Raw genomic sequence first — 20159 nt, 5'->3', positions numbered from 1 at the left:
CTCTTTCCCAGGGACCTAAGCCACAGCTCCAGCTCTGTGACAGCCATGTGAAAGGGCCAGACCTTGGCCTCCTAGTCTCTGGCCATCTGGAAGTCAGGCCTTCGGCGACAGGGCTGTTAGACAAGGCAGGATGGTTGCCTCTCAACGTGGTCCCAGGCTGCACAGAGACCTGGAGCTTGGCTCTCGATTTGGTGGATGGGAAGACCATGGCTGGGTGGGTGGGCAGGGCCCCCTGCAGAGACCCTTCCTCTGGGGGAAAGACGCCTGGTGTCCTGAAACTGGCTCTTGCCAACAGAGGTCAGGCCCCCGATCCAGCCGGCTGTTCCTTGCCTGCTGGCTCTGCTGGACCAGCACAGCTGGAGATCATGGCCCTCGCCTCAGCATCACGGAGAAAACAGCTTATGCAGGAGGACCAGCCAGGAGCTGGGGCCGGGGTGACGGGCAGAGGACTGTGCTGCATTCAGACACCACAGCTAGCTGGGGGTCCAGCCTGTCCCATCGTCGGCTGTGACCCTGTGGGATGGTGGCAGGGCCCTGTGGCAGCCAAGGCAGGTGGGCTGCAGGTGCCTCCTCTGTCCCTGTTTTCCTGTGACACACACGTTACCAAACAGCAGAACAGAGGCCCAAACCCACTAATGACCCTAACTTTTATCAGGCTCCATTGAACTATTTCCCTCAAATGAAGTCATTTAGTCTTTATAACAGTTCTTTGAAATGAGGGGTATTGATTCCCCCTCCATTTTAAATATGGAGAAATGAAGACTTGATAAGTTAAAAGAACTTACCCAGGACATTTGTTTGCTCATTTATCCATTGAAAACAATAACGGCTGAGCATCTACTAACAGTTTGTCTCTGTTCCAGTCTCCCAGCTAGTTTGTGGCAGAGCCAGGCTCGAACCCAGGGCTTTCTTCCTCCAGGGCCCGAGCGCCCGGCCACCTGCGGTGCTGTGGGGCCTCCCTGCGCTTCCTCTGGTCTGGGGGTCAAGGCCCCCTGGGCCAAGGGTAGGCCGCGCCCTGCGCCCGCACACTGCGCCCGCGCCCCTTGTAGCGCTGGCCTCTCCCCACAGGAGAGCGAGGACGCCGTCAAAGCCCTGGCCAAGGAGAAGGACCTGCTGGAGCGCGAGAAGTGGGAGCTGCGGCGCCAAGCCAAGGAGGCCACGGACCACGCCACGGCGCTGCGCTCCCAGCTGGACCTCAAGGATAACCGCATGAAGGAGCTGGAGGCGGAGCTGGCCATGGTGAGACCCCACCCCCTCACCCACCCAGGCCTGGTGGGGCATCTGCCGGAAGTGATGTCATGTGCTGGGAGACAGGGAGCGCACGTGGGCTCACCTGGGAGTCCAGAGTGGAGTCCTCAGGGGCGGAGCCGAGCGGGGGCCGGGGCGGGGTCTGGGATGCCCCCTCTGCTTGTTCGCGGCAACCACACGACCTTTCATCCACCTGCCTGGGGCCGAGCGTGTGAGGGATGCTGGGAAACCATCCACTAGCCTTTGGGAGGAAAAATACCAAAAAATTAATGTTGGTTATCTCTGGGTAGTAAGATCACAAGTGGCTTTTATTTCCTTTTTTTCCGCCTATTTTCATCAGTCTTATTATATTACTTGGGTCCTCAAGGAAAAAAAATGTTTTTTTCTAATCCAAAAAAATCCCTCAAAATAATTCCACTGTGTTTTCCTCAGAGATGGGCAGCCTGCATGTGGGGACAGAGAGTCTAGGTGGTGTTTCCAGGCCTGGCCTGTCAGCAGAACTGAGGTCCAGAGCCCTGGAGTTCTGTTCTACCTGCTCCTCTGTGACCTTGGTCTGCTCACTGAACTTCTCTGAGCTTCAGTGACCTTTATCTGGTCCTGGGGTGGGGGTGAGGGTCTTTATCCCACTCTGCCTTTCCCAAGAGATGTTTGATCAACTTTAGAGAGCTCGTGGCTTAAAGGGCCTTTGAAACCACCGTGGCTCAATGTGGTGGTGGCTGGGCGGAGAGTGTGCAGGGAACTCCCAAGGTGGGGGGAGCCGCATGTTTCTTAGTGAGAACTCAGCGTTCTCTGCAGCACTGATGCTGGGTTTGAATCCAGCCCTCATCGCTGTCTAGCTGTGTGACCTTGGGCAGGACCCTTCCCCTGTCTGGGCCTCAGTTCCATCAAGTGTCAATAAGGGTAAATGCATATATCCCATAGGGCTCTTGTGAGGATTTCAATGAAATAATGCAAGAGAAGCACTTAGCCCGGCCTGTACATGGTGAGTGATGATATGACAAGAGGGAGGTTTTCTATGGTCACTTGCTTCAGGAGCAGGGGTCACCGAGGGCAAGTCAGGATCTGTGGGCCGCTCCTGGGACCAATCCCACTCTCTGCCTCCTGGGTCTCCTTGTCCAATGCTGACCCCTAGTGGTGAGAGCTGCCCAGGCTGGAGGAAGCTCCAGCTGCTGGGTCTCCTCTCTGGGGTCTTCCCACCAGTGGGGTCGGTAGTGCTGGCGGCCCTGCTGCCGCGTGCAGCCCAGACAGAAACCTTTCAAGTTGACCATCTGGGAAGGGAGTGCAGGGTGAGGTGAGACCTTTATTCTCCCGAGTCTTCCCAGCGTCCTGTGACGGACAGATGGTTCTTCCTTGCCATGGACCAATAACCTCAAGCATCCTGGGGAATTCTGGGGTCTTTCAGGATTGGGAGCCAGCTCACCTCTGCTTCCACTCTCACCATATGCCCGGACAACTCGACCTGCTTTAGTTCTGGCCAGCGAAACTCAGGTTCTTTCCCCCTCCTTCTGGCAGGCATCAGGCCTCTCTGCTAAGTGTGAATAGTTAGGTGAATGTTTGCAGCTCAGGGTGGTGGGTTTGCTGTAACGTCAGCACAGGCACAGCCTATGAGAGCCCCGGTGTTGGTGGGGTGTCCACTTGCCTGGAGGTCCCCTCTGTTGACCGCCATCTGCAGAATTTCACAGCCTGGAGGCTTCCAGGGCTGCCGGCTCCGGGCAGTGTTGTCCAGCTCCCCTCACTGCACTGCTGGCCAGGATGAGACTAGAGGGAAGGTACCTTCCCTGCGTGTGTGCCTGAGGTCCTCGGGTTGCAAGCAACAGAAAGCAGCTCGGGCTATCTGAGCACACAGGGTGCACTGGAAGGAAGTCAGGAGCTCACAGGTGCAGTGGGAAGGTGGAGGGCCAGGCTTGGAAATGGGCCGAAGCCAAGGCAGCCGCAGGGAGTGGGGAAGCCAGGATTCCATCTGGAATGGTCCACTCAGTGGCCCCTGCTGGAGGAGATGAACCCAAACCCTTTGCCCTCTGAATTTCACTTCAGTTTTCAAAAGTCTGATCAAGTACGGGGTGTTCAAGTGGTCCATCTGGGGTCACTTGCTTACTCCTGATCTAGGAGTTCTGGCTGTGGCACTGGTGATAGGTAATTTCTTAAGTGACCTGCCCACAACACGGAAGCCATGGCGCAGCTTCCTGGTGAGGGGTGAGCAGGCCCTGCCCCAATTCAGGCATTACCCTTCCCCAACCCAGCCTCCGCTGGGTCTCCACACACCCTATGCAGCTGAAAAGGGCCGCTTCACTCGAGTAAAAGTCAAAGGACATTGGCTTCCCAAGAAGCAAACATCTCTCTTGGTGCTTGCTGATGGGCTCCAACCCTTGGGGAGGGGACATTTCCTGATAACAACTTCTGACCGAACTAGGCATTACCACACATGGAGCAGTTTCACCTCTGTAGCCACACTGGCTCTGTGGAGACCACCCTGTGGTTTGTTTTTTTTTTTTAAGTAAAAAATTTTCAATATGCTGTTTCATTGAGATATAATTCACATATTATAAAATCCGTCCTTTTATGGTGTAAATTTAGTGTCTTTTAGCACATTCACAAAGTTGTGCAACCGTCACCACTATCTAATTCCAGAGCCATCTCATCACTCTAATAAACCCATATCCATTAGCAGTCACTCCAGTGAGCTATATATTCTTGTTGTGCCCATTTTACAGATTTGGAAACAGGCTCAGTGTGCAGGAGGCTCACCCAGAGCTGCCCAGAGAGTTGAGAGGCAGAGCTGGGAGGTGGGCAGTCCCCGTGCTCCATGATGGGAGGCCTCTGAAAGGACACCCAGATGTTGGGTCCTCTTACCAGCCATCGCTTATCCCTCAGGCCTTCCCCAGTGGCCTGTCCAGTCACTGAGCAGGCGGGAGACAGGGCTGCCAGCCCCGAGATCACAGGCTCCCCCCACGTGCTAGTCCTGTCCACTCCCTCCCCCAGGAGCCTGGTTCCTGGTGACCTAGTTTTCTACCAACGTTCTCCAAAATGGGAGACAGTTCTTACGTTACTATGTACACTGTAGACAGAGCTTCTCACCCTCAACACTGTTGACACTTGGGGCCGGAGAAGTCTGTCGTGGGACCGTCCTGTGCACTGTGCGGTGTGCAGCAGTATCCCCGGCCTCCACCCACGAGATGCCTGTAGTGCCTCCCAACTGTGGGGAATAAAGTCTCCAGACATTTCCCAGTGTTCCCTGGAGAGGGAGAGAATTCACGCCGGTTGCGAACCACTCCTCTGTAAAGTGTGGGATTCCCTTGTCTCAGTGTCTGTCTCTGCCCTGGCCATGCAGTTCTAACACAGCCCCAGTTGGGGTCCTGCGTTTTCTGGCTGTGTGATCTTTGACAAGTGACTTAACCTTTCTGAGCCTGTGTTCATACGTATAAGACCTTCCTCCTGGGGTGATTGTGAGGTGAGGTGACGGGAAATTGGGGCAGGCTCACCATCCACACTCAGCGGACGTTAGCTGTTGTTACTGGTGTTGGAGACCAGCCTGTCCTCAGGCCACCCCGGGACCAGGAGTCGTGGATTCTCACGTCCCGTCCACTAGCCAGTCATTTTGTGTCCTTGAGCTGCCTGGGCCTCAGTTTCCTCGTCTGTAAAAGTGACAGCCGCCACAGGCCCAGGCAGGAGTAGGGCGCGGTGAGCGACCAGCGAGAGGCAGGGTCGAGCGGCAGGGGTCAAGGGTGATCGCGGTTTGTTTTTTAACGGCCATGCTCTGGGTTGGCACCCCTCCTGCCCTCTCTCTGAGGAAACCAGCTGGCCACACAAGCACACCTCCCGGCCCCGGACCACTGCCATCCTGGCCCAGCAGACCAGCCCTGGCCCACAGCCAGCTCTGAACACTGGGTCTGAGCTCAGACCCCTGGCCACACACATGAGGTCAGGGCCCACCCGAGCCCGACATTGTCCCCCAAGAGTCTCCCTCCACTCCCGGGCCTGTGGTTGTTGGAGATGGTATGGAGCCAGTATTGCCTCATCAGATCATGCTGGCACCTCCATGCTGGACCTGTGACTACTGCAGCCTGAGATCTGGGACAGGGTCGCGGCCAGTAAGCCCAGGAAGAGGATGGTGGAGTCAACTTGTAGCTGGCGTCATGCTCCTTTGGTGCAGATGCAGCGTCTCTGCAGCTGGAGTCCACAGGAGCACGACCCTTCTCGTGTTTGCTTGGAAGGTTCCTGCCCCAGGATCCTCCCCGCCTTTGGTGGGAGAGACGTTCCCTAGCCAAGCTCAAATTCCTTGGAAAGCCGGTAAAGGGTTCCGTTTAGCCACACTCACAGCATCCCTCCGGGGCCAGGCCTGTTCTCTGACTGGAAGTACATCCTGGCCTCCAGGCAGCTAGGAACCTGAGGGTGGGGGAGGGCAGGGCCCCCGTGCCACTCTCCCTTTCCACTTCCCAGATTGTCTGATCTCAGGGAGGCATAAGTAATCCTAACAGACTGCTACTTTTTGAACAGGACAATAGACCAGACAGTATCCTGGGCTTTCATGTGAATTATTCCATGTCTGACTCCTACTTGTGAAATGGAAACTGTTTCATAACAGCAGTCACCAGCATTCATTGAGCTTTTTTTTTACCATCGGCTAAGCGCTCTCCATGGAACCCATGTTATCCCCATCAGACAGACTAGGACATGAAGGCACAGAGAGGTGAGGGGCCTCTCTTAGGATCCCCCAGCTAGGAAGTGGCAGAGCTGGGATCAAATCCAGGCCATTGGATGCCACAGCCTAGGCTCCGAGGCGCTGTGCCGGGCTGCCTCATCCCACAACTTACCTATAAAAGTAATCCCTCTCAGTTCCCCATCTTACTGTGAGGACCTTGAGGCTCAGAGTGGTGGAGTAACTTGCTCCAGATCACACAGCAAGTCAAATAGTAGAAGTGGAGTTTGAACCCAGTTCTGTCTGACTTCTGTCACATGAGGGTGTTTGAGCCAATTCTCCAATTCCCAGGAGCTCAAAACTGTGGGCTCAGGGTTCTCAGCAGGGGGTGGAGGCACAGAGGGAACTCCCAGCATTGAATTGCATTTAATGGAAGAGATTAGTAGAGACATGCTGTGCAGACTGTCACAGGAAGATGATTCAATGCAGCAACGAGAGAGAGAGAGAGAGAGAGAGAGAGAGACAGACAGACAGACAGACAGACAGACAGAGTACATGCACGTGTTTTAAGTTAGACCTTACGTGCCTTGTCTGCAGTTCACGTCTCTGTTTCGCTCTGTCTCAGAGGTTTAAACTCATGAGTGGACAGTTTGTGAGAGGTTCCTGTGCTCAGAATTCACAGGCACACCTGCCCCATCCTGCAGGACTAACCATAGGCTCCTCCCCATTGTCAGGCAGCGATGATGCCAAGCCACCTGCTGAGTTAGAAGGTGCCGCTCTCAGGCCCAGACCGAGGGGAGATCCACCTGGAAGAAGGAAGCCAGGTGCAGACAGGAGAGCAGTCCTGCCCAGGCCTCTTCCTCGTGCCTTCCTGTGCTGCCTCAAGGGGCTGCTTATTTCAGTGGGCGACTTGGACTTGCCTGTGCTTTCCACATGTGTGGCTGGGGATATCTGCAAGAGGGCAGAGCTGAGGGTTAGTTAGCATGATGGCAGACCGACTGGGCGCTCATTTCCCACCCAAGTCCACCTTCCTGGCAGCCAAGATGGATTGGACAGGAGGAAGCAAGGGAGTGGGGCAGCTGCCCGCATGGAGCGGTGCCAGGATGGAGGGCTCGGAGGCCAGATGCACAGACACCTGGAGGGGAGAGCAGATGTGGTCCCGAGTGAGATGCAGTGGTCCAGGAAACATGAGTCCGTGACACTGGACCTGCAGCAGGCACATGGCAGCTCCAAGACACAGCCAGCCTGCTGAAGGATCGCTCCACTGTTCCTGTAGTAAACTAACAGAGTTGCTTCCCTGGGCCGTCCGCCTGGACGTGGCAGAAGCCTGCTTCCATTTCCTCTGCAGATTTTTACTGAGTGCTTCACTGAATGTGCCCAGCCCCAAGCCAGGTGCTGGGGATCCCGTGGTGACCAGCCACGGCCCACTCTCTGCCTCGTGGATTCAGAGTCTGCATCACTTGTGCTGGTTATTTCCTTGCCCCAGAGGAGCGTGGGCACCATAGAAACCACATGGGGCTCCCAGGCTCCCAGACTTGGGCCCCAACTTGGACATTGTGCCTGCTGTGCACGCTTGGAGAAATCACTTAACCTCTCTGAGTTCCTGGTTTCTCCTCTGTCAAGCACAGCTAATCCTACACTCCCTACTTGAGACCCAGGGCTGTTGCACTGAGCACGTGATATTTTTCTAAACCAGGCAGAGATTATTACCTGGCTTGGGGGCGGGGGGCTGACTCCAACTCGGCCTCCCTCTGCCATATGGGTTTATATTCCCTGGGGTCTGGCAGTGGAAGGGGAGTGATTTCATAGACTCCTGGGGTATCCAAGCTAGAGGGAGCCCTAAAGATTGGTCTAGGCTTTTCATTACACAGATGGGGAAAGTAAGGCTCGGAGAAGGCAGTGACTTGTCTAAAATGACACAGCTGGTTAATGTGATGAGGGTATATCAGGCTTTAGGTCAAGAACTTCATTTCTCAGCTAGAATCTCTTTCTCAAGGACCTCTGCTCTACATGGAGGAGCCCAGGGCCTTGGGGGAGGTATCGAAAGTTCTGGAGCTAGGAGAGAGATGAGATGAGGTTTTTCCATTTCATCTGTGTTCATTTCAGGGGCAAAACCAGCACTCATGGTGGCTCTGCCATCTGTAGTGACCCCCAGATTCACTGGAAATCTCAGTGCGAGGCCCTTGGGCCCTGCCACGTGTGCCCCCTCTCCCCTGACCTGACCTGAGCCTGGGGAGCTAGTGCGGAAGTGGAAATTGACTATGAAAGAAAGAATATGCATTAATACATTTCTAATATGTACCCTTTTTCTCCCCCAAATAATTTGAGATCACTTCTAATACAACCCCACATACCCTGGGGAAGATAATCCAAAGCTGGGGAGAGACCTCAGGCACAGGGCAGAGAAAGGAAGAGCTCTCTATCCCACCTGCCTGAACTCAGCCCCATTGCTTGTGCCTGGCTTTCCTTGTGTCCCACGTATTCTCATGTGATCCTGAGAGCCAGGTTGGGGTCTGCCCTATCCCCAGCCTGTGTTGCACAGCACCTTGTGAAGGGGCCATCGGAGGTTGAATTTGGGAGGAGGTAAGGTGCTGAAAGGCAAAACACCATTTTCTTACCATCTCATTCAAGTCCCAGCTGGTTCTTGGAGAACCCGAAAGAATGGGTGCTAAGTGTGTCCTCGGTCCCCCTTTGTGTTCTCCCTTTGTGTTGGCAGGAACTGAGGGGTAACTAACCCCAAAGCAAACCCTCATGTGAGGTACTGATTGGCACACAGTGCAGAGCCAGAGACACCCTGGCACAGAGGTTGGATTCGTGGCTTTCTCACGATGGTGGGTGATGGCCAAGCAGTAGGCCGAGAGGTCCCCTTGATCACGTCGTCTTCTTCCTGTCCCCCGGCTCTCTCTCCAGGCCAAGCAGTCCTTAGCCACGCTGACCAAGGATGTCCCCAAGCGGCATTCACTCGCCATGCCGGGCGAGACGGTGCTTAATGGCAACCAGGAGTGGGTGGTGCAGGCGGACCTCCCACTGACCGCAGCCATCCGGCAGAGCCAGCAGACTCTCTACCACTCACACCCCCCCCACCCTGGGGACCGGCAAGGTGAGTCTGGCCCAGCCACAGCTCCGGGGGTGTCTCAGGAGGCCATCTGGCCCACTGGGAGGGGCGGTCTCTTTATTCACACTATAGCTGCTTTTAGGGGGGTGTAGGGCAGAGGCCATGGCTCAGGGGACTGAAAAGTCTAAGAGATGGACCTCAGGCATAGCTGGATACGAGGGTTCAGACAATACCTGGGTCTGTCTGACTCTCTCCATCTCTCAGCTCTGCCTGCCTCCATTCCACCTCACCTTTAGGCCACCTCTCTTCACAAAGAAGAAAACAGTCTCCAGCAGTTTCAGGCTTTTAGGGCCCTTGAAGCTCAAAAGTCTTGAGAAAGAGAAATCCTTCTCTGTGTGTATAGTAAATCCCAAAGAAGGACTCTGATTGGCCAGCCAGGGTCACATGTCTACCTCTGGGCCAATCACTGTGTCTGGCAGTGGATGCACTGATTCCCCAGTCTAGGTCACATGGGCCTCCTTTGGCAGAGGAGACAGTGAGAGCTCCTTGATTGACAGCTCCAGGTAATCACTGGGTGTGTGGGAGGGGCAGAAATAAGTGTTAGGGGTGTTTGCTGCAGGCACTGAGGGGAAGAGGGGCCCAGCCTGTGGTCAGCATCTGTACCCATGGGCCACAGTAGAAGCCCCAAACTCCTCTGTACATCTGCAGCCCACTTGGCTCCATTTTCTGTCCCTCCTACGAGTGGTCGTATTTGTGTGACAGATGCAGGCTGGAGACAGGCAGCTGGCTTCTGGAGCCTGTGGGTCCTGCCGTCACCTAGCTGGGAGCCCAAGTCCCTGACTCCAAAGCCCCACACTCCTCCGTATGACCATATGGCCATTGGCAGCAAGGACTGTCTTTCTCAGTAATGTAGCCCTCCCTGCTCACATGCTGCCTGCACACAGTAGGTCCTCAGTCTTACCGAGCAGAAAGTGCTTCCTCCATCCAGCGCCTGCAGGCAGGAGAGCACTCTGCTGGGGGACTTGGGTGGGCTTCCAGGAATTCATCTACTATTGATTAAGCACCTACTGCACACCAGGCGCTGTGAGCTCTGGGGTTGGACATGGCTAAGACACACAGACTGCCTGCATTCACCAAGCTGGCATTGTAGGTGTGAAGACAGAAAACACATGTAACTAAACTGATAAAGAATGATTACAGATTATATTCAGTGCAGGGAGAGAAATCAACGGAAAACAGGTGCTTTTTGGGGAAAGAAAAGACAGTGGGGAGAGCTGATAATAGGGGGAGGTTTCTCTCGGGACAGGCTGAGGCTTGAAGGCTGAGAATGTGCCTGATGGGCGGCAGGGCCAGCGAAGGGTGAGGCAGGAGGGAGATGGTGCGTGTCAGGCACCATCAGAAAGCTGCTGTGACGTGAGCCAAGGCTGTTGGGGTGGGCAGGGCTGTATCCCCTCGGCTTGGAGGAGGACCGCACGTATCTACCCCAAGGTAAAGAGAGACCGGATGCCTGGCTCTCATGGCAGTGAGGAGAGGAAGCAGGGAGGCCCTCTGGGAGGCCGCCATGGTCTTCTAGGCAAGAGACGGTGGTGGTCTGGGCTTGGGTGGTGGCAGTGGGGCTGGAGAGAAGTGGCCAGATTTGGGGCTGTGTTTGGAGGTGCTGCTGCGGATCGGGTGTGAGGTGAGGGGGTGGGAGAAAGAGGAGCCGGTGGTAGCCTCACAGCTTCTCTCTTGGGAAGCTGGTACTGACCATGGGTTAGGATTGCACCAGGCCTAGGGAACGTCCAGGTGGTTGGAGCACTGTGAGGACAGTCACCGAGGCCCCTGGAGACTTCTGCCCCTTCTCCTTCACCCTGGTTAGGAGGGGGCCTAATTGGATCCAGAGGCTGGAGCTTCTTGCTGGCAGTGGCTCTCTGGTGACCCATGGGGCTGTGAAATAGAGGGGTGGAGAGCTGGGCAAGTCTCTTCTTTATGTCTCAGTGTTCCCATCTGTATAATGGGGGCATTGGGTGGACTGACCTGCAGGTCAGTGAAGGCAAGGACATTCTCTCCGTCCCCCACTCACCAGCTGTCCCTGCTTTCCAGCGGTCAGGGTGAGCCCCTGCCACTCACGGCAGCCCTCCGTCATCTCCGACGCATCTGCCGCCGAAGGCGACCGGTCGTCCACGCCAAGCGACATCAACTCCCCTCGACACCGGACGCACTCCCTCTGCAACGTAAGGCCAGCAGCAGCAGGGCCTGGGCCTTGGGCCCCGCCCGGAAACCGCAGGGGTGGGAGTGGAGGGGGTGAAGACCTACCAGCTGTTTCCTCTCGTCCACCCAGGAAGCATTCTGGCGAAGGCATTTCCTGTTCTGTTCTTTCCTTTTGCAAGAAGAGATGGATGTGGGGAGAGAAAGAAATGAGGCCTGTTGGCTCCTTGTGTCCGGGAGGGCAAGGAAAATCCAGAGGATGGCGGGCCTGGGTCGGCCTCAGGGTCTGAGCAGCCTGGGCTTATCTCTGGTGGGCTATGTCTGGGACCGTAGGCTTCTCCTCCCAGACCATACCTTCCAGGGCTCAGGACCTCACCACCACCCCTGTTTCCCTGTAGGGCCAGCTCTTGGTCCTGCAGGAATGAGCTGGATGTTTTTTGAATCTCCAGGAGTTTTTGCACATTTTGCCTCTGAAGAGGCATCCGGTGAATTTGTTCTAAGTTATGTTTGCTTTGCTTACTTAATTACAGTTTTTGATTTCATACTGCGTCCCAGCTACCAAGAGGCACAGGTCCGTAGCCACCTAACTCTTGATGGCTGGTGGGACAGGCAGGCTCCCCAGGAGTGAGGGGGTGAACGAAGGTAGGTGGGTCAAGCATCTGAGGACAGGAAGACGCCACATCAAGGCTGTAATGTGAAACACTGGGGTCAGGATGTGGGGACCACTTTTCACATGTGTTCCATCACGCGACTGAGAATCCAGAGGGCGCCCCTGCCGCGTCCTAAAGACACGATAAGAGTCGGGTCCTCAGACACACAGGAAGCCTTTCTCAAAAACTCAGTCAATGTTTTATTAACCAGTGAGATGGATAATAAACAAGAAATGAGGTGGATATCGTGCAAAAGAAAGACAAGATAACCATTACTTGCCAGTGGGATGATTATCTACCTGGAAAACCTCAAGAGAATAACCAGAAAAGCCATTAGACTAATAGTGAGAAGTACAGAACAGTACTGGTAGAATATCAATTGATAAAAATCAGTAACTATTCTATATTAGTAGTCCCAATGGAAGCATTTTTTTTTCCAAATCTATAATAACAATGAAGAGCACTTAATAAAAATAGCTAAGACTTGGCTTCCCTGGTGGCGCAGTGGTTGGGAGTCCGCCTGCCGATGCAGGGGACACGGGTTCGTGCCCCGGTCCGGGAAGATCCCACATGCCGCGGAGCGGCTGGGCCCGTGAGCCATGGCCGCTGAGCCTGCGCGTCCGGAGCCTGTGCTCCGCAACGGGAGAGGCCAAAACAGTGAGAGGCCCGCGTACCGCCAAAAAAAAAAAAAATAGCTAAGACTGAATTTGAAGTAAGTTGCCTCAGCGTGGTGACATGGACAACAGAGACTGCTGGCCGGGGCCTCGCAAAGCCACATCAGGAGGCGGAGGAGGTCACTTCAGGCCTGAATCCCGCTCGGGGCTCGGATTCTGTTTTAACTGGGGCTTTAAGGAAGCAATCTGTTCTTCTCTTGTTCCCAGGAGAGAACCCTGGTGACAAAGGCTGTCCTGACAGAACCAAGACGAGGAAGGTGGGCCAGTAGAGGGGCCTCTGACGTTACTCTCTTGTTCTCAGGGACCACTGTTGAGCTATACCTACAGCCAGCAGTGCCCTTTGTTCTTAGTGTGGGCTAGATACCCTGTAGCATCTGAGAATACCTTCCCAAGGGCCATACTTTGTCTTCCCATGGGGGGCCCACGGGGGCTTTGACAGCCGAAATGCTGCTGGGAAATCCATTCTGCAGAAAGGGTTCTTTAAAGGCCTTTTGAATTGCATCTGGCTCAGACCTAGCCTTTTGCCCAACTTGGCCTTGGCACATACCTGAGGCTACAGGCAGCGGATCCAGCATATTTATTCCCAAGCTCACTTTACACAGAGCCCTGGTGCCAGACAATGGGTGCTTTGATAAGCCTGTTTTCTACACAGGCATTTCAGTGGGCTCTGGCCTCATTCTCTTCCCCATAAATTTGGCAAAGATGGCCTTGTACAGGGCCAACCTACCTCAGCTGTCTGCCAAATAGGTTCTGTTTGCAAACCTTGAGATGGGACTAAAGACTAAACTACCATTTGTTCCATCCCCACCCTCCCTCAACCACCTTCATCCCCCATCTCAACAGATGTGCACACAGGTAAGCCAGGAAGAGCCTGAAAATAGCTCCGTCTGTGCTCAGGCATTTGGCCTGGTACCAGCAGGAACAGCCTGACCTGGAGTAAGGACCTCCCCATCCTTTCATGCTCTAGTCACTTATTTAGAGCAGAGGTGGGGACTCAGCACAGAGAGGCTGGAGAAGATTGATGGACATTGGCTCAGGTGACACACGCTTTATTTCTTGCCTTTTGCCTGCAATTCTGGAAGTGACCACCAGGGGTCTCCCTAGTAATGACTTTTGTGATCCCAGTGATCTATGGTACCCACCCCCAGGCAGGACAGACTGATTCTGGGATGTGGTGAGGGCTTTTGTACACTCATAGGAAGGAGCACTAGACCAGGGAGAACCAGACGGTCTTGAATTTGAGTTGTAGCTCTGGTTTTAATTAGCTCTATAATGTTGGACTGTCTGGAACCTCTCTGTGTACCTATAAATCAGGCTAATGAGCCCTGTTTTGGCCATCCACAAAATAAGAGATTCATTGTGTTGTTTGTGGGGGAAATAAGAGGATGCATAGCCTCCCAAGTCTTCCTGTCCCAAAATTCTTTATTTTGATTTTTTCTATAAAATTATACTTCTTTATGAAAAGCACCAAGTATAACCAACTTCAGTTCTAACTCTGGACCAATTGGGAGAGGAACTTAGAAGACTTTGAGTGACTGATTTGTTGGTCAGAGGGTGTTAGGGGTCAAGAAGCCAGAGCAGGCAGGAGAGCATCACAGGGCCTCTGGCCAGGACCCCTGGTCCTGGCAGCATCTTCATGAACCCCAGGTGTCATCATTGAGCCATTTGGAAGTGTCTACTTAGGGGTGGAGGGTGGATTCCCCAGTACAGAAGCAGGGTGGTCCCTAAGGGATGGCTTCCTTCCATGGAAAACCCCATATGCTCCACAGGCCACCTCTGCTCTCATGTGTTATGTGTCTTTGCTGTTTCATCTTCCTCTTCTCCTTTGGCTACAGGGCGACAGTCCCGGCCCAGTTCAGAAGAACCTGCACAACCCCATTGTACAGGTAGGTGTGCCTTCCCTGGCCACTCAGGCCCTCCCTCCACCCCACCTTGACTGTGACGTCACCCTTTTCCTCCTCAGCCCTCAGCACCACCATGTCCATACTTGGACACCCAGGGCAGAGAGGAGTTAAGCCAGTACCTCGGTCACACATGGGTCAGTGCCCCAGCCAGGCTCAGCACCTGAGTCTGCCCTTCCATGTCCTCTTCTGGATCTGTGGACCTACTAAGTGCATCAAGCATCCCTGGAGAGTGTCTTCTCCTGGCAGCCAAAGGCTAATGACGTGGGCCCTGGGCTCTTTGGGCCCCTTGCTGCAGGAAACTTTTTAAAATTCATTTTTAACCTTTCAATACTCTATCCTCAGAGTGAGAAGGGGGCTGTAGGGAGGAAAACAACACGAATTTGACTGTCAGATGGGGTCTCTGAGATCAGCTTTCTAGTCCTGGGGTTCCCACATGCTGGTCTTCTGGACTGCTCGTCTGCATCAGGGTCCACCAGTGAAGATTTTTCTAATGCAGATTCCTGGGCCCTTCACCCCAGAGATTCTGATCCACCAGGTTGGGGGCGGGGGTTGGCTGGATTTCAGGTAATTCTGACATGGTTTGGGGAACCATTAGTCTAGTCTAACCTCCACCTTTTTGACCGGTAACGCCACTCTGCATCTTTGCATAAAGCACTTGACAGTTTGCAAAGCTCTCCTGCAGACACCACCCCAGTCCCGTAGTTACCCCAACAGGAAGACCTCCTCCACATCATCATCATCATCATCATCATCATCACTGTCTTTGTCATTATTAACAATCCCCCCATGTCACAGACGAGAACCCTGGGCTCAGAGAGGCTGGGGGCTCTCCACGTTTCCGTGGGTAGTGACATAATTGGGATTAGAACCCAAACCCCTGCCTCCCCACTCTACCGAGGCCAGTCCTGCTTCTTGTCCAGGGCCTTAAGGTCTGGAGTCCTTGCTCTTGGCTGACATGAAGGTCAGATTTCCTCCTTCCTGGTTTTCCTGGCTCTCCTATGCCCCCTTTTCCAAGGGGACTTTTTCCGCAGTGAACTTAATACACTTGCGATGCCCCCTCCAGATGGGCCCTGTGGTCAGCAGTGGCAGCATGCGTGGACGCGATTCTGCAAGCCCTCCACGAGCACTGGAAGGCTGTAGGCAAACTGAATTTAAATGATAGTACAAACCCCACAAGCAGCCGTTATGAATGCTGCTTATGTGCCAGGCACTGTTGTAAGCGTTTTTACCCTCACTTTAGCAACATCCTCATGACAGTCTTGGATGGGTCCTAGTGTCGTCCCCGAGAGATTCTGTAACTGGCCCAAGTCCGCTCAGCGAGTGAGGGGCAGACCCTGTGATCCTTAGCCCCTGGTGCCTCCCACCAGCCGTCCCCCACCCCCCTACCCCTCCCTGTCTTCTGCCCCAGCTCAGCTTGCCTTTGTTCTTCTCTCCTGCACCTCTATCACTTGGCCTGGCTCCTCAGTCACTAGAGGATCTTGAAGACCAAAAGCGGAAAAAGAAGAAAGAGAAGATGGGATTCGGCTCCATCTCGCGTGTCTTCGCCAGAGGGAAGCAGCGGAAGTCCCTCGACCCCGGCCTCTTTGATGGTACCGCCCCTGATTATTACATAGAGGAGGACGCGGACTGGTGATACCCGCCTCCCTTCGCCTGCTGCCCGGCGGGCGTGTCTGTGCGTGTGGACGTGCGTGCGAGCGGGGAATGCGCGGCTGGGCGTGCGTGGCGGTGCGTGTGCGCGTGCGTGGGAGCTCTCGCGCACGTGGGCGGGCAGCGGTTGCGGCTGAGACCCGCTCGCGTGGGCCCCTCCCTGGCGTCACCACCTCTGTAATTGATGTACATACTACAAACGTGTGTGAACATGTCAACTCTCTGTTGTCCTCGGAGCGATACAGTTGTGTTGTTAATCTGGGTTTGTTTTTGTTTTTTTCAATTTTTCTTTTTTTTCGCTTTTTGGTTCGTTGGGGTTTTGGGGTTGTTTTTTGGTTTTTTTTGGGTCCCTTCCCCCCTTCCCTTTTTATGAAACTTGAAAACTTGAAGGACTGCTGTGTATTTGTAAATAACAAAACTATTGTGCACTCCGTGCTTGTAAATGTCCCTCGTCCGAACTGCCACTTCTGGAGCCCGTCTCCCCGAGGATGTAGTCTGTGTTTGATGTTCCCCCCACTCCACCCCGCCGCCCACCCGTCCCCCCGGTGTGAACGTGTGGGACCAGACCCTGTTCTCGGGGTGCGCCCAAGTCACTTTAACCCCCAAACGCCATCGTCATCAGGGTAAGGTCCACTCTCCACAAAGACTTGCGAGCCCAGCCCGGGGGCCCTGTCTTGTCTCGGTTTGTCAGAGGCCAAACGGGCTCTTTCTAACGGCCTGCCAGTTTTTAAATTGCGTTGCCGTTTCTTTCTTTACGGAGAAAAGAAAAGAAAATTGTTCCGTTTAATTTATTTGCACAAAAGCAGAAGACTTATTCTATCTAAATTATTACGTAAATATTGGAATGTATATTTTTCCACGGGGGTCGGGCGGGAGGCGGGTTCTCTGTTGACTTGTCTGTTCTATGATCATGCTGCTGCCGAGCTGTGCAAGGTAGAGTTTAGGGTGGCCAGAACCCAGGGACCATTGGACTTCCAAGCTTGCTTTTTTCCGTTCTTTCTTCTTCTCTCTCCCCCATTCTCCCATCCCTGCATGGGAGTGCGCTCCGCCTTTCTTCCTGCCTGTAGCTCTCTCCAGGCCTTTCTATATATATTTATTTATCTGAAATAACAGAGCACTGACCTCAGTGAACAGAGTGCCTGCTGTCGTGGTCACCTTCTCTTGGGTCTGTCTTTTGAGAAAGGCTGCTGCTTACAGGGCGAGACAGCCGACTGCATGAGCACAGGGTGCGACCACAGGGACCCTCGGCCCGAGTTGGTTCCCCGAGGGTCCTGGAGCGGCACGCGTTCCTCGCTGCAGCTGTGTCTCATCCTTCGTTGATTCTGCACGTTGGCCGGGCAGGTGTCATGGGGGAGGCGCCCATCTCAAGGGGCGGCCTGTTGGGGACACAGCATCCAGCACCAGCACCTCTGCCCTCCCCATTCCTCTTGGTTCCTCCAGCCACATCTCACAGAGTCTCTCGGGATCCCTCGGGCCCTCCTCCAACTTGTCACAGCAGCCTGAGCCTGCTCACCCGAGGAGAGAAGGGCTGGCAGGAACATCTGCCTATTTGGAGAGCAGTGTTGGCCCCGGTGAGGCTTCACCGGCAAAGGAACCGTGAGCATTGTAACACCGGGTGATGGAGAACACGTGAGCTTCTCAGCCAGGGCCTCCCGAAGTCTAAAACTAGCTTTCCCTTTTCTTTTAACCTGTGAATTCCCCCCCTCTGCACCACCTTAAATACTAACAGCTCAATTCACACACCCCCTAAACAACAGTAGTTGCGCTTTCTGCTAGCAGTAACGTTTTCAGCTCTTACCAAGAAACAAGGAGAATTTTAAATGCTGGAGCATCTCTTATCAGAAAGGATAGGATATTCTGTCCAAAGTCGCTAAAACAAACAGAAAAGCCCCAGTCAGCTGCTCCCTTTCCTTCCGACCTGATGGGGGGGTTGGAAAGGAGTAGGCAGGGTACCTAATAAGGATCTTTCTGGCCTTTGGCTGAGCCGTTTCACCCAGCCTGGCGGCGGGGGAGAGCGGCCGGAGCTGGCATCTTTCTCTACAGAGAGATATTTTAGGAAATACTTTTCTCGCCCCCCATGAATTTTTTTCTTTTGGTTGATTTTTATTGTTTGCCCTTTATTTACGAGAAAATAAGATTGCAACCCCTCCTGGTAATGATTTAGTAGTTCCTTTTCATTTCAGTTTCTGGAAATTAGGAGATAATTCTAAGAGTTACTAAGGATGATTTATTTAAGAGAACTACGTCAAATAGCCAATGAGTTATGGGTAACAGTAGATGAAAATAACCTTTCCCGTGGGAAAGGTTTCTCGAAGGCATGGATGCAAATATAAAATATTAAAAAAAAAAATCTAAATAAAGCTTATTTTAAAATATGATCGAATTCTATGTTATTTGATTGCTTCTATCTTACTCCGGGTGGGAGGCAAAGCCTGGCATGACCTGCTCCTTGGCATTCCAGGGCTGGGTCCTGAGGGGGTAATGGGAGGGGCCGAGGAAAGCTGGCTGGATTCTGGGCCCATCGAGGGCCTGAGGCTGGGGTGGCCTCCCAGAAACATCTCATCTTTGCCACCCTGGCTGTAATTTGGAGGAGCCGTCAGCATCCAGGGCAGCCCGTGGTCCTAATGCACCACCTCCGAGCCTGGCGCCCTGACCCTGCATTCTCCAGCCCAGTGGCCCCAGTCAGCTTTCATCTGCTTCCTTCTCCCCCGTGGCGCTCCTTCCAAGGACCCAGAGCGGGGCCCCACGAGTTTGGGGCATATTACTTCCTGCAGACCTCAGTGGGCCTCTGCATTGTCCCGACTTTCCCCGCCATCCCTGGGGACTGAGAGGAGTTTAAGAGAGAAATTAAAGGATCCCCAGGGCTTCCCTAATGAAGCCAGAGTGGGCCAGGCTTTTCCAAGACCCGAGATTCACCAGATGCAAAGCCAGTCCTCCCCCGGTGAAACTCCACAGTGTGGCCTGAGAAGAGGCCACCTGGATACCCCAATCCATGATCACAGCCAGTGCCTTCAACCTCAGTCTCCCAACTTAACGACAAATCCTCTCCAGCAGTAAGACTGATGGAAGACTAGCCTTTTAACTCCCCTTGCATTTCTGCTAGGAGAGAGCTCAAAGCACCATAATGTATAGACCATGCTGAGAAGTTACAGAGCTCAGGACTGCAAGGAACTTAGGGGCATCTACCCCAGCAGCTCTCAACCTGGCCACACATTAAAATCACCTGCCAAGCTTTCTAGAAAAAATTACCAATGCCAGGTGCTACACCCCTGAATCAGAGTGTGGTTAAACCGTCTCTGGTGCAGCCAGGATTGAGAACCACTGGGCTAATGTGAGGAGGGCAAACGGCCCCAAACACACATGCCACAGCTTCCCTCACCCTGACCTCAAGCAGACATCACTAATCAATTAAAGAGCCCTTCCTACCCAGCCCAAAGTGGCCTCTAATTTTTTCACTTTACAAAGCCTCAGACAGACACCGCCAATCAGTCACAATTGGCGTCCAAGGAAAAAAGCCTATTTGCCTTCACCAAACTAACCCAACCCACTACACCTAACAGATGGGGGAAACTTTGTCCCAGAGAGGAGTGATTTGGCCAAGATCCTGGCTATCGCTCCTTCAATCCCGTGGCTTTCTCAAGGGCTAGGCCACACCTGATTCAAATCCGAGTAGCTCTACTCAAAAGCCACACTACCTCCTTTGTTAATCTTCTCCAGACCTTGCCCCAAATGGTCCAACTTAAGGTGTCACTATTAGTCAGAAATTGCAGTAGGGCTGCCCCGGCTGCAGGGCCGGTGGACAGCTGCACAGGTTGTATACTGCATTACCCCTGTATGGACAGTGCCCTGAGTTGTGCAGTGCACAGCCTGCGTGGCTGTCCTCAGCGGCCCTCCTGCGTGCGCTCCTACCCGTGCTGGCAGGTTCTAACTGGCGTAACCTAACGGTAGTAATAACAATAATAACATCTAACATTTGTTGGGCACTTACTACGGGCCAGGGTCCATGCTGCGTGCTTGACGTGTATTAACTCAGTTAATCCTCCAACGGCTCCATTATCGATGAAAAAACTGAGGCAAAGTAAATTGTCCGGGGTCAGGGAGCCAGGAAACAGTAGAACTGGGCATCCAACCTAGTGAGTCTGTAGTGCCCTGAACCGC

The 20159-nt window shown here is 53.8% G+C and overlaps 1 protein-coding gene across 4 annotated transcripts in view; it reads left to right on the top strand.

Moving 5' to 3' along the window:
- KAZN (kazrin, periplakin interacting protein) overlaps positions 1–20159 on the top strand; it is a 463695-nt gene that overhangs the window by 402234 nt on the left and 41302 nt on the right. For 2 of the 4 annotated variants that reach the window (XM_007459298.1, XM_007459297.1), the window contains exons 4-8: positions 1069–1239; positions 8795–8984; positions 11022–11152; positions 14286–14336; positions 15820–15943. In XM_007459298.1, coding sequence (XP_007459360.1) covers positions 1069–1239; positions 8795–8984; positions 11022–11152; positions 14286–14336; positions 15820–15943 — 667 coding nt within the window. Of the gene's footprint in view, positions 1–1068; positions 1240–8794; positions 8985–11021; positions 11153–14285; positions 14337–15819; positions 16259–20159 lie in introns of those variants that run through there. The other 2 variants (XM_007459299.1, XM_007459300.1) reach the window with 1 other exon arrangement.

The sequence above is a fragment of the Lipotes vexillifer genome, unplaced genomic scaffold, assembly GCF_000442215.2.
Source record: "Lipotes vexillifer unplaced genomic scaffold, Lipotes_vexillifer_v1.1 scaffold496, whole genome shotgun sequence".
In the NCBI taxonomy this organism is placed as follows: domain Eukaryota; kingdom Metazoa; phylum Chordata; class Mammalia; order Artiodactyla; family Lipotidae; genus Lipotes; species Lipotes vexillifer.
Note: the sequence above shows the minus strand (reverse complement) of the source record. Positions and strands in the feature narration are given on the sequence as shown.